This window comes from Falco naumanni, chromosome 2, assembly GCF_017639655.2.
Source record: "Falco naumanni isolate bFalNau1 chromosome 2, bFalNau1.pat, whole genome shotgun sequence".
In the NCBI taxonomy this organism is placed as follows: domain Eukaryota; kingdom Metazoa; phylum Chordata; class Aves; order Falconiformes; family Falconidae; genus Falco; species Falco naumanni.
This window is the reverse complement of record NC_054055.1, coordinates 8013225-8027810: the sequence shown is the minus strand read 5'-3', so window position 1 is coordinate 8027810 and position 14586 is coordinate 8013225. Positions and strand designations below refer to the sequence as shown.

Sequence of the window (14586 nt, the reverse complement as noted above, 5' to 3'; positions counted from 1 at the left end):
ACAATGCAGGGGCAGTAAAAACACTTGCCCAAAGCTTGCTGCAAAGTTTTCCTTACCAAATCTCAGTTAATAGACCAAGGACAAAAGCAGCTTAAATTATTTGCCTATGAAATCATACAATCTGTTTTCTTAAAGAAAAAAAACCCCACAACAGCTCCTGACAAATGATCTGAATGTGCAAAGCAGCAAATCCTCAAACTTCAAATATTTATCATTCAACGGAAATCAAACACCAACCTTCTACATAGTGACTGGCAGAAAATCACACAAGAGAGCACAGGTTTACACAGTTGGGTACTTGGGCTAGGATCTCAGAGATCAAACAGGCTACATTTTGTACTCCCTGATGTTATACAAAACAGTTTGAGTAACAGTTTTGCAGAACATGTCTGAGATTTATCTTTCTCTGTGCTGAAAAACTGAAAGAAAAATAGCTTTGTAAAAAAGCATGAGGACCGATATGATAGTACAAAGTCTGAAATTAATTCTAGACATAACATTGTGTTGCTTTACTTCTATTCCTTGCTCCTTCACTTAAGTCTCACGAGTGATTTCTTTATATTAAAGGCCATATACACACCTGCAATCTCTATATGACTTCTGTCTCCTCCCTAGGTGGGACTAATCTTCATTCTTCCCAGCAGTAATAGGAGAAAAAAAGCATTAAAAACACATGAAGCTGCTCTTTCCATGCTAACATTCTAGGTGATGTGCAAAATTCTAGTAATTTTGGTTGAAGTAGTGTCGCTACCACTTTTTTTAAGCAGCTAAAGTTCAAGATACTTCATCTAAAGTAAGTCTTGCAGCCACTGTAATGCAAGCTCCATCAACTCCATACCATCTATTTCACATTTTGCACTTTAAAGTAGGTGAACTCATTAAAGGAGATTTGTCACTGATAGCCACTTTCATACCTTTTCTTTTGTCCGATACAGGACCAGATTTTGACATGAACTGTTAGCAAACAAACTAGATGAAACAGAGCACCTGAGCTCAAAGAAACAAAATGAAATTTAGAACCATCACTTCTCTCCCCATCAAAAACAGAGGCATCATCACAAAACTGTTTCAACTGACACTCGTACTTGTAAGCATGCAGCTCTCCCATGAAGGGAGGCAGTCAAGTAAAGGAACAGCTAAAATCCTCCATGCTATTAATAGACATGTTGGAAATGCTTGCCTAATTTAGTTTTCCTTCTTCAATTTATACTTAACAACTCCCATGAAATATTTGGAGCTCCCTGAACCAACAAAACTCATCCTGGCTTAGCCAAAGTACAGCTTCAAAGTACGTTTAAATATCACTTTTACAAGGGCACAACAGCTTCAGCTGGTTGCATCAAAACCATCCTTTACAGCCCATGTCAAAGCTGCTCAAAGTAAAAGTTTTAAATATACTGTTATACAGGTCAAGGTGGCGCAGGAATGGTCATCCTTGAACATGGAGAATGAAAATGAAGTTGTATTTTCCCAGCACCATACATGAAGCTTTACTCATTTTCAGTACATAAAGCAAAGGACCTTACAAAGGGGAACCCACCCTCTTAGAGCAATGCTCTTATATCTTGGTTTCATAAATCAAGATCAGCTCTTTCCCTCATCCTCCAGTTTTAGAGGTCGTTCCCAAGCACTTTATCAGTGACCATGTGGTTATCAAGTTTCAGAGCAAACATGGAGCTTCAAACACTCAAGTTTGAAACTGGACTAGTAACGGAAGCTGTACACAGAAATAACTCCTCCATATCCCACAGCTTTCAGATGGGAATTTCTCTATTTACCATGCACAAAGACATGTCCCTATCACAAACAGCCTCCAAGATAAACTAAAGCCAAGAGCAGAAGTAAATAACATCTGCTTTTCAGTCCTCGGTAAAAGGAAAGATTACTTCAGCCAGATTCTATTTTTTAAATGAAATTGTTTCATAACGGAAAGCCTTAACAATTCTAAATACAGTTTTCCATTTGCTTCAAAGTAAGATTTGTTCACTGGTTAAAACCTCAGAGAGCTAAAAAGAATATGGAGCTATAGTAAAACAAGGTGTTATAACATCTTGTGTCAGCCCTACCATATACTAAGAGGCTGACCGCATTCCTGTGTACAAAGGGTCCTCATTAACAGTTTCAAATAAGGATGAAAGTATCTCCTCCAGTGCACTGTATATTACATACAGATAATCAAATCTGAAGAAAGTCTCCTAATAAAATAATTGTGTGTAAAAAAACAGCAAGAAACAACAACACAGAAAATCAGCCCCTAGAAATTATAAAAGCTTCAAATTCCTAACAATGCAAATCCAAGTATCAGAGATTGAACTAACTGTGCTGCTCCCTGGTATCTCAGAACCAATACAAAAGCTTCTCTGGATTTCCATCCACTTACACACCAAATTCAGCACCAAAACAAACTTCATGTAAACCATATTTTTAATGCAAAGTAATATGCTAGCAAATTTACTCTGTTTTTGTCAGTTAATGACATTTGATAGGCTTAACAATCCTACTGAACAGATCTGGAAGAAAGTTTGAGCTAATTCCCTTTAACTATCAAGAACATAAAAGCCTGTATCTAGAACATCATTTCCCTGCAAAGCCCAACACAGTGGGCTAGTCCCTGTCTTTCAAACCGTTTACAGCTAGTTGTGCACCTGGAGCTTTTCCATTCAAAAGCTAATCAAATGCAGCAACTTACTATGCATTTCATAGCCTTATTATAAGTTACTACAGCCCAGGAATGCAAAAGTGTTCATAATTGGTTTCCATTGATTTTTCTCTCTTTCCTATGATTAAAATCCCTTTCACATATATTTTTGATTTTATCCTGTAGTGCTGTACTGTGACACTCATGACTGAAATGCAAGCACTTCAGGGAGAAGTAACTCCTATTGAATGTAAGACAGGTTATTAATGTATTATTGAAAATCTCATTAAAAGGATAATAAATCCAAATTCAGTATTTTGAATTAAAAAAGACAGTTACTTAGAGCATGTCTGTATCAATGAAAGCAAAGCGATGTGGACTGTCAGCCTGAGAACTAATTCAAATTTAAAAATCTAAGGAGTCTAGTATATTTCTAAATAGTAAACAACTCTGCTTGTCAAGAGGATATTGTTCAGAAAGGTTATTTTTCCCTTTTAACTACAACTGATTTGAACAGTACTAGTTGTAGACAGTGATGAATAAAAAGTAATTGCAAGTAAAACACCCTAATTTCACCCCTAAAACTTAAAAATTGACATAATTTCTTATGTAAATATTAAAGTTAAATACCCCTTGTAAGACAGATGAAAAGGATGAAGGTATTTCATGAGCAAGCAAGACTCAATGAAGCTAGCTTTACAGCCACACAAAAATGAAGAACTGCTTTGCAAACTACAGCTATATGTAGCTGCTATACTTCAGTAAATATTCCTAACAGACTGATTTCTAAAGTGACATTTTTAATCTCTTCATAACATTATACTTACTGAGTTACAAACACCAGCTTCTGGCAAATAGAAAACCAGACAGAATTAAATCCAATCAAATTACACCACCATTCTCAGTATGGGGTCTTAACCATCACAATAGTTTAAACAACTTTTAACATTTCACAGAAAAAATAGTCAGATCAAGAATACACAGAATTGCAGATCAGAAAAATTCATCAAGCTTGAAACAGGTTGCAACGATGGCTGCAACTATTATGGCAATACCGGGTGGGAGGGAGAGAAAGGGGATAAATCAAATTCAAATGTGACCCAATTTCCAATTCAATATTGACCCATTTGTCAGCAAGAGCAGAGATACCAGCCAAATAATCCAAGCATAACTGAAAACAAATGTAGGTGAAATGCTGATGAGATTCCTGAACGTATGGGAAGAACAGGAGAAAACAGGGACACAACACTACATAAGAAAAGTAAACCCAAAACAAAAAGTACACACTTTAACAGCAAGAGACAGGTACAGAAACATTACCATATCGCATTACAGCTCATTATCCACCCCAGAAGAATTCAAACATCGCCAACAGCAAAGCAAGTTATAAGCAGTCCTTCAGAATGCCAAGGAACATGAAGACACCTGCTTCCACCTTTTGATAGCCAAGACATTCAACCTTCTGATTTGGCAGATAAAGCAACAAAAATCACAGACAACCAGAGCTGCTCTGAATGGATTTACTGCCAGATTAAAGGCAAGAAAAATATTTTTTTAAAAATACTCACAACATGTTTATTTCTGTTTGTAACCTGAGTTTAGTTTAAAACTTTTTATGTTATCCACTTAGGGTCTGGAAATCCAGTTTACTATTGTAATTTTAGAAACTTGCGCCGCATAGGTGAATACTAGTGAGTTGTTTCTGGTTTGGTTTTTTGAACAAAAGTAACTGAGGAATGATACTAATTTCATTACAACCTTTTTCAACTGGATAAAATAAAATAAGTTTATACACTAAGTATTTGACTATGAAACAGTTTTTAAGGATCCATAATTTGTGCTTTAAACCGTATTAAATGAAAACCAAAGGTTACAAACAACAGAGATACTTTGTAGATGTCATAACAGACAGTTGGCAACTGGAATAGCTGAGCTACATGCTACTGCAAGTACCATATTTAGAGTAAATATGTGAAATACCAGAGCAGTTTCAACTCGTGCAAACTTACCACTTCCTACATAAGCAAAAGAATTACTGCTGCTAGAATGGCACCACTGCAAGAGCATACGGATGTTATGACTGAAGGACTGCTTGCTTGGGAGGAAGCAATAAAGAACACTAAGTGAGTATTTCAAAAGTGTCTTTTCAGGAGAAAGGGAAAAAGAAGGGGTTGACATGCAGAGCTCTTCCTCAGTAAACTACTAGGTCTGAAGGAAATTATACGAGAGCTCTGAATGAGTATAAAACCCACCTTTGTATTTTTTTTTTATAGACCATGTATATGCCATAACATGAATTAAAATAAAACCACTAGACTTCCCTTTACGCCACCACTGTTCCCTCCAGTAAATTTTCTTATGATTCATGCTAGGAACTGACAATCCCAAGTTAATTTTTGTGTAGACCTTGTCATTTTACACCCTCTGTTTTGAGGTAAAACTTATAAAAGCCTGATTTACTCATGTTTAATACTACAAATGATCCAGATAAGTATTACTTTATAAAGGTCCTTCTAGCAAAATAGCACAGGAGATGTTTAGTCACAATTGGAAAAACCAGCATATTTGTTAAGTCTTTATGAAATGCTTAACTTCATTAAGTTATTTTCACACACTTAAATACAGCTTAGTTCCCTAATTTCTCAAATCTCAATACCCAATTTGTCACATATTACTCGTAACTTGGATTTGCTATGGTTAGTCTACCACAAGTTAGCACTGAATTTACTAACATTACCTTGAGGTTTAGAAACTACCAGCTAATTGATAAAGCTGTGATGTAAAGCTGGGAGTGAAATACAAAGTCTAACAACAGCATTTCTACTTCCTTTGAGCTTAGGATACATAGTAAATAAAAGTTATACCCTGCCTGCTCACAATCACATTTCACAATGGAAGACACTGCTAGAAGAGGAAAAATAAATCCAAACCAACAATTTTATATCAAACATCAGCTTTTTTCCTTCTCACTTTGTTCCACTTAACCAGTTATTTCTTATTTACTTCTAATCCAGTGAAGACAATCAGTAATAAAATCTCTCCCCTACCTAAGTCTTTTCAGGGTAACAATCTGCTCCAAATTACAACTACTTCCAGCATTAAGACTTCAACCAGCAGGAAATCTAAACAGTTAAAAGTCATACACTGATGGACAAAAAACCCAGTTCGACACAAAGCAAAGTTTTCATTGCTACAGCAGAAGAGCCTGCTAAGATACTCAGAAGAACACATGCTTGAGATTATTGCTTTAAACTGGTATTATAAACTGTTTGGAAATGTTTAGTAACTGTCCCACTACAAGACTCCGAGATTATAGAAACAAGTAATTTACAATACTTACCTGATTTCTTCTAACATGCTTGAGGAGCAGCTTCTGCACGTTTTACAGAAAACAAAAGTGCACATATCCAACCAGTAGCAGAGCAGTGGGCTATTTTTAAAGAAGCAACTGATGTTTGAGAATTAAGGAGTGAAAAGATTTTGAAGATATTGAGACACTTAAATTTAAGAAGGACATTAAAAAAATTAAGCTCTCAAACATAAAAGTGTCTCTGCTTTAGAAAACATGTTGCATTTTCCATGCAGAGCAAGATGTCAGTAACATTTTGTAAGCGAACTCTCCCAGCATTCCAACAGCAGCAGCAGTTTACTGATCATGTACTTTATATAAGGCAACATACACAAAGCAAAAAAGGGAAGCTTTAAATTCCATGTTGGATAAGTCATCTCTTCTGTATTATGAGGCAAACTAGTATTACTTTGTGAGCCAAGTCACTAGGAACAGCTTAAAACTTTCACCATCTACAGATCAAAAACTGATTGTAGGATTAGGAACTAAAGACTGAAATAGATCATTAGGTCACAGGCTGAACTGCAGAAGAACATCTCTTACAAGCATCACCTTTAGAAGATGAGATGAACACACCATTAAAACAATTTTCAAAAAAATGTCACAACAAGAGCTATAGCCCAAAGTTACATGACACCTGAATAACCACAGCTGATGGGAAACAAAGGCAGTATGAAGATTCAACGAAGCTGACTGCAGGTGTCCTACAGCTTCTCCTCCTTAGCTCCTGCCTCTTACTTCATCCGAAGCAGAATACTGCTTCAGGCTAAGTAAAATAAAACAACAGCTGCAGAACTAAATGGCTATTCTTTCTGCAAATGAGCAGCTGTGGTAGAAAATTGTCCCTCTGGCAGTCTAGAGGAGTATGATAGTTCTTGTACTCTGCTGAAAGGCACAAACAAGTATTCCAAAAGAATTATAGTAAAAAGTTAGGAAAAGCTGGCTAAGGAAGAAACGATACACGAATCATGGAAAAGTTCAAAAATGAATACTTCAAAAGAAAGTAGTAATAATGCAATTATCTGTATTTGAAACAATTACAGTTACACGGAACAGTTCTAGGCAAAAATAACAATGGATTGCCTCCAGAAATGTAAGTAAACTATAAAATGGGAAGCAAAGCCACGAGAAACTTCAGGTAATCCTGCCAAAACCAGAAAGAAAATATGAATTTGGTGAAGTACTACAATACCATAAAAGGAATGTGGATAATCTAATTCTACTGGAGAACAGAGTAGGATCCACAGACACCAGGAGTTAAGTCATCACATCACTGAAATAACGCAGTTAGATGAGCACTGAGAATGCTGGTTTTCCCAGCTTTACTACAGATCTTTTGAGAGATACAGGGAAAAACAATTGATGCCTGTCCCTCGGTTCTACAAGATACCCTCTGCCTACTAACTCATCTGGAAACAGAAGATGTCTCCAGCACAGACATAAACTAAGTCTTTAGCTGGACTTTTATTGTACTAGTAGTAGCCTCTAGACAAAACCGAAACAGCCACACTAGGGACTTGGGGGAAAAAAGTTCCCAACAAGCTCAGTTAAGTTTATTTTCACTTGCATAGCTTCTCACCAATGTCTATGCAACACAGGGCCAGGCTCTGGTTTACAGTCTTTCTTAAAAATGCAGATTTTTCTTTACAATAAGAAGTCAAGGAAGTACACTCTGGCATAACCATAGAGAGATTTCCTGTTAAGGATGGATAATTACAGCATTGCAACTTCCTTCCAAGCCATCCATCCACATTCTCCTTTAAAGAGCACTACTCCATTAGCTACAAGCAGACAGGGTTACCATGCCATACCCATTCAAGAACCCAACCCTAAATACGTTTCACATCAAAGCTGTTTAAACTACACTCCACAACATGGACACATACACAAAGATTTTTATGCTACTGCAATATCACTGCTACAGTGGTTTCACTCAACTGACCTAGTGAAACCTCCTACTTGGCATTAAGTATGCATCTTCCAGTCTTCCAAATATTAATTGTTCACCACATACACATGCAAACACATGTGCATAGCACCTATTAGGATCATGTAAAAAAAAGTGAAACCTGGCAACAAGTTTTCCAGCACCATTTACATGCAAGCAACCTAAAGCATTTGTTCTTTGCATCACTATACAGCACTGAAGACAGCAACAAAAAGCTGAACAGGAAAGAAAGGGTTGTTTAAATCTCAGTGTAAAAGTTAAACACACAAACCCATTTTGAGCTATCACTGCTCAGAGAGGTGTGAAAACTAGAACAAAGTCCTAGTGACACTAGGTTTTCTGTAAAAGAAATTTCATGAACTATGCTTTAAGGGTTTCAAGATTATTAAACCTGATTACCATAAAACTAGTAATTCATCATTACAAAAGCAGCACCTAGATTACAAAACAGAGAACCTTTAACCCAGCTGGAAGACTGGACCTTCAAAACGAGAAGAAAAAAAAAAAACCCAACATATCCTGAGCACAAATATATGACCATAAGATGATTGCTGCCTACCCATCATAAGCCATGTCCACTTGTAAATGAGAATTCTCTCTCTCTTCCCCAAACCAAACAAGCACCTAAGCTTTGTAATGGGAGAGAAAGCATTCTTTGGAGCAGATTATATTTTTACCATCATGGGCTAAGAATGCCCTTTCACATTCTTTGATTATTAAGGTAATGGTCACTGAGGGAAATACAGAGGGGACACACACCTAAGCTGGGGAGCACTTCAGTTTTGGAACTCTATAAACAGTCAAGAGGAAGATGAATAAGGATAGGAATAATCATGCTCAGGTACCTATGCTGGATTTCCCCCCATTGGTACAAGTGAACATGAGGCTGAGCTACTTAAATGTGTTCATGATGACTTAAGCTTAATAAAGAATTTCAGAAACAGGACAGTCAGTAATACTGCAATCTGTACAACCAATACAATTACCACATTAACAAAGAATGTATGTCATGTCACAGAAAACGGTACAAAACTTGAGACTTCATTACAGGACAGTATTAGAAAACTCAGCTCATCAACTCATCCAACAACCTTTAACGATGTAAGCATTAATTGTCATTATCACAATAAGCACTAATTAGAAAAGTATTTAAGGAGCATGCCACCTATGACAACTGGTATATTGATTGTCATTCACAGTGAGATGTCAATTGATATAACTAGTGAAACTGTTGTAAAAGGAAGATATGTGCAAATAATTCAGAGGTGGGGCTTGAGTCACAGCTTGTGCAAAAAGCATTCATTTCTAAACATACAACCATAAATGTTACAAACAAAGAAAATTCTGAAAATAAGGAACTATGTGTCATTTCCTGATGCAAGGCACAGAGACTTCTAACTAACTATTAAGGGCAGCATAAAAAACTTATTTACCCATGATCTATTTTAACCATTTAAAAAAAGTGACTAGTAGTAAAGCTAATAAAAAAAAAGTTGGCTTTGCTCCGATAAAAGGATTCTCTGAGAATGAGGCAGGAACTGGAACTTCTGACAGTCTAGAGTAGACAAGGGAAATACAGAAATGGTCTTATCATCCAGCAACTACTAGATAGCTTTCTAAGGAAGTTCAAGCACCCTTCTACAGCAGCATCCTATAGGTCTCAATCAGCAACCATGTTCAGAACACCACCCTTTTAAAAAAGCTCGTACCGTGAAATAATTCAGCTGCTAAATAGCTTATTATTGAAACTGTACTTTTAGCACTATTCCAGGCTAAACCTGACAAAGTTTTCTCCAGAAAGCCTCCCTTCCGTTGTGTGAAATCCAGTAACACCACAACTTCATAAATAAGCCGCTTGACAAGGTGTCTTCTTTACCGGAGGACCAAGTTACTTAAAGCATAAAGCTTTCCTCAGCCTTCTGACACCTGGGCTGACCAGAAATAACAAAGCCACTCAGTTACTACTCAGTCTTCAGGCAAGAGAAGAAATGGAAGAGGGGATACCAGAAAAAAAAACTGAGGCAGCTGTTCTGGCACTACCCTAAAAAACTGATCAAATCCCACTCAGGTACTCACAGAATTTCTTAAACCTTTAAGTCAGACACCCATTTTGGTGGAAAGCAAAAATAACTACAGTCCAATTAATCCTAATAGTATCATCTGGCCTTTTCCTTTGGATACAGAACAACTTAGATGGCACAAATTCAAGACACACGAAGACCCAACCTTCTCCTCACAGATGTGGGTGGGAATAAAGGAGAAGGCATGCACAGAGAAGGCACAGCCGCACATCTCTCACCAGTACCTTTTGTTACATATTGGGAGAAGTGAAGGCAGGGGGTGGGGGGCAGAGAGAGGAGAGAAGGGTCCTCAAAGGCCTAGAATAAATAAGTGCAAAATAATCAGGTATTCAAGCCAAGAACATCTTCAGTCCTGTGACCTTACAGCTTAGTGGGAGACACACTAATATGAACTTTGGTGCTCATCATTCTCTTCATAATCACCTGGATGGATCAGAGTTGATGAAAAAACCTTTTAAGTCTTCCCACCTTGGATCTATTTTCAATAGAAGCTGAAAAATGACCAGTCTCTGTACGGGATGTTAAGCTTCGGTACTGAAGGTCTAAAGAATTCCTTAGGCCCATCTTCCCAAGTGAAAGAGACAGACTAGAAAGGTCTAAGAAGAACACCTTTACTAAGGCAGATTAGTCTCTCAAAAGCTCATTTCCCATATTCTACATGGAAGAGTTACAAGAATGATAGAGAAGTAATAATATATTTTTTTTCCTAATAGACTATCTGGAAAAGAATTAAGGTAACTGGTCAGCTATTCCTTCTTCAAAGTCCTGCACCTCCTCTACAGAATGGGGGAGTGCTGCCCTAGCAAAATACAAATTAGATCAATTAGTGAGGAAATTAGAGCCCACTCCTCCGTTTAGCCTCCGCGGTTCTCTCTCTCCAAGGCAGGGGTACGGGGCAAGCAGGTCTCATTGTCCAGGGTCCTGTGCATAGCGAAGAGCTAATAAGGCCCCTTCTGGAGAGCAGATACACTGAACAGCCTCTCCCAAGCTCTTCACCGCCACGTCCCCGATCCTACACCCCCCACCCCCACCTCCCCCATGAGAATGCCCTACACTGAAACGCACGGAGCTCCTCCGCCTGACCAGGCTGCACGTCCCCACGAGGCCGGTGGGCACGGAGGCAGCCCCATCGCGGGCGCTCCGCTCCACAGACCCCAGGGCAGGCCGGGCAACCCCTCTCCTCCGCGAAGCCCGACGGAAGGCGCGGAGAAAGCCCTTCGGCCGCCAATCCCCCCCCCCGCGGTACTCACAGTCCAGGTGTTTCTTCTTGGGCCCCATGACCTCGTGGGTCGTGGCCTTGCAGACGGTTTTCGAGACCGCCGAGCCGGTCACGCTGTGCTGCGCCGCCGTGATGCGGTCGGTGAGGCTTTGGCCGGACATGGCGGGTGGCTGGCGGCGCTGGAACCGACAGCGGCTCCGCTCCCTCCTCAGGGGCCGGGACGGGAGGACTAGCCGGGGGATGGAGCTGCACGGACTGCTCACCCCGCCGTGCCGCAGGCGGCCCCCGCTCCGCCCTCAGGGACGGACCTGTCACCCGAGCAGGGACCCCTCCTCCTCCCGCCCCCCTCCCCCAGCCGCCGTCCCCTCCCCCTGCGCGCCTTCCGCTCGGCCGGGGACAGGGGACACACACTGGGCGCCGCAGGAAAATGGCGGCGGCGACGCTCCTCCTCGGATCTTTCCGGGCCGCCCGCATCACGTGATGCCCCGGCGCCCCGCCCACGTGACACGCACCGCCCCCTCCTCGCCGGCGCGCCCCGCGCGAAGCTCCTCAGTGCAACAAGCCGGGGAGGGGGGAAGGAGGACGGGGGAGTCACGTGGCGCCGCGCGCGCGCCCCCGCCGGGTGTGGCGGGCTTTGGGGGGGCGTTACGAGGCGACTGTGGGGGCTCGCTGTCCTCAGCCCTCTCCCGCGGCTCCCTGCGCTGAGGGGAGGGGGCTGAGGGGAGGCGGACAGGCCCCGGGGGCTGGGCGGGGGGGGTTTGGGGGACCCCCTGTGAGGGGGGCATCCCCTGTGAGGGGCCCCCCCCCCGTGTGGGTTCAGCAGGGCGAGTTCAAGCGCTGTGTAAAATCCTGTGGAGCCGGTGAGGTGTCCCTGCCCCGAAGGAAGTTTCTGTATTCCTCAGCTTTCAAAGTTTTGCGGGAACTCCTTCAGTTGTCACCTCAGACAATGAAAGCATCAAGGAAAAATCCGTGCGCAGGCTGCTGGGATGGTGCTTCTCCTCACAGTTATTTCTAGTTGAAAGCTTGCCAAAAATTTTTGCAAATGTGCAGCACGGCAAGCATAAAATTGGTGGTTCCCGGGTCTTTCGTGAGCACGGGTCTTTCATGATCACCTTCCCACTGTTCTGCTCCTCAGCTAATGCTTCTCAGGGCTCCTGGCCTTGGCCCGTGGCTCTGTCCTTAGCTTGTTGGGATTTCATATGAAGTTACCTCATGTTTCTGTTCGTAGAAGTTACTTAACTGTTCCGTAAGGTGCCTCCTGTAAGCCTGGCAGGTACATGACCCAGACTGCAGGTAACGTTACCTCCTGCTGTGCGTTACCAAAGCGCAGTCACAGCCTCTCACCTACCTGCAACTTTCCTTACTTGTTACAATAGGGCTCTTCTCCTCTTCCCCAACGCACAGCAGTAAGACAGCAAAACCACAGGATTCCAGCAGACAAATGTTATTCCTCTCCCAGAAGTGCCTCCTGAGGAGCTGTCTTGTAACTGTCCCTCATCCATGAAGCCACTGAAATATTTATTAGGCAACTTAAACAGAAGCAGTATACAAATGATACTCGTCTCTGCTTGACAGGATATAGAAGTAGGATTATCTGTTTTTAATGTGTAAGGAAAAATCGGTGTCAGAGAAAGGACATCTGGTAAAAGCTGAACCCAAATAACGCCATTGCTGTTTTTGTGCAAGGAGTGCTTGGACAAATAGAATTTGCTTCCTTCATAATGCCAGGCTCTTTGAAGCTACTGTCGTGCTTGTATGTCTTGGCTCCTGAACTGCTTCTGGAGTCCCAAATATCCGTGCCAGGGAAATAAATCACTGATACATACAGCAGCGGGCTCAGATAAGACAGCTTTAGCATAAAGCTTCACACCATGAAAACACTGAGACTGCTATAGGCTATTGAAAACAGCAAAACATATTGCTGAGAATACAACATCTTTTTGTATTGTTTAAAAATTATACTGTAAATCAGAGACATAAATAATTTTGACACTGCTGGTATTTCTTATGCTAACTTCAGCTAGGACCAGGATTTCAACACCCCACTTCAAGCTGCTATTTGGAGAAGTTCCATGGAATTGGCCTAAGTAATTTGGGCTCCATCAGTTCTTCCCTGATTATGCCCATTGCTTTCTCCAGGAACAGTGAAACTATCCAAGGAAGCTTGTGACCCTAGGAGTTATTTAGACCAGATTTGGACAAAATATCTCATTCCTAAGGGGACAAAAAGTGACCTCGGTCTTAGAGGTCCAAAACCAAAAATAAATTCAGCCCTTTTACAGCTCTTCATATGCAGAGGAACCTCACAGTTTTACCCCACAGTTAAAAATTCTGCTTGTTATTTTTGTTCATAAGCAGAAATGGGAGAGAGAAGTGATGGGAAAAAACATTTTTGTAATTGTGTGTTGCTTTTTAATTGCTTGGGAGCCAGTTGATAACATGACAGTGAGGAGCTTGAAGCACTGTGATAGATAATATCAGAGCACCTCCCAAAGATTTGGAAATTGAAATCAAAATATTATCTTTTCCTTTCCAACCTGAAAAAAAACAAGTCTGATTAGTTTATAACTAATTTGGTTTTGTTTGTGTGCCTGGGAGTGCTTCAGAATGAAAGGAGAAAGGAGTACATATCTGAAGAGAAACTACTGCAAAGATAGGAGTCCTATATTTAGCAAAGTCGCAAACCTAAACAACATTCTTTTCTCTTGTGAAAAGTTCTTCCAGAGTCTGGATCCAACTCCTGCAAAAATGTTGTATCTTGCATTCACAAGCTCCCAAAAGTGTCTGTTTCACTGGCATCCAGCTATCCTGGAAGGACAGACAAGCTGACAGGGCTGTTTCTCCCCATGTGTATTGTATAGTGCTGAAAACCTTGCCTCAGCATGACCGCTGTCATTTATTATGTATATGATTTTCTCGCAACAGTGTCATTTCTACTCTGTGTGGTGCCTGCAATCCGACTGGGTGCTTTGGTGTTCACAGTGCTGCTGGCATCCCTGCCCTTCCTCCATGCTTCGTACTATTGCACACGATTAGGAAGGCTGTGGGTTGGGGGGCACTATTAATCAGAAGTAGCTTCAGATTTAAAGCAGGTGGTTTGGCTGAATTTTGGGTCTATTAGAAATCAGCCCGTGTAGGCCACAGAAGTGGTGAGGCACAAAGCTGAGCACATGCTAATAAACTGTAGCAGGCTCATTACCAAGGAATTGAGGGTGTTATCTGGAAACAGCAACAAAAAACTCCAGCAACCATAATCTGGGAAGTGAAGGTGGTGATGAAGAAAAGTTGCAGAGAGGCAAGATTTTGAAATGGGAGTGAGCCAATGGAACAGAGATGGAACTGCTGAAGGAA

The 14586-nt window shown here is 41.0% G+C and overlaps 1 protein-coding gene across 8 annotated transcripts in view; it reads right to left on the bottom strand.

Moving 5' to 3' along the window:
• Positions 1-11581, bottom strand: part of PICALM (phosphatidylinositol binding clathrin assembly protein) — a 71145-nt gene extending 59564 nt beyond the window's left edge. For 3 of the 8 annotated variants that reach the window (XM_040583305.1, XM_040583307.1, XM_040583306.1), the window contains exon 1: positions 11267-11580. In XM_040583305.1, the coding sequence (XP_040439239.1) occupies positions 11267-11396 (130 nt within the window). In that variant the 5' untranslated portion in view covers positions 11397-11580. Of the gene's footprint in view, positions 1-11266 lie in introns of all 8 variants that reach the window. The other 5 variants (XM_040583302.1, XM_040583304.1, XM_040583308.1 and 2 more) reach the window with 3 other exon arrangements.
• Between the last annotated feature and the right edge of the window lie 3005 nt (positions 11582-14586).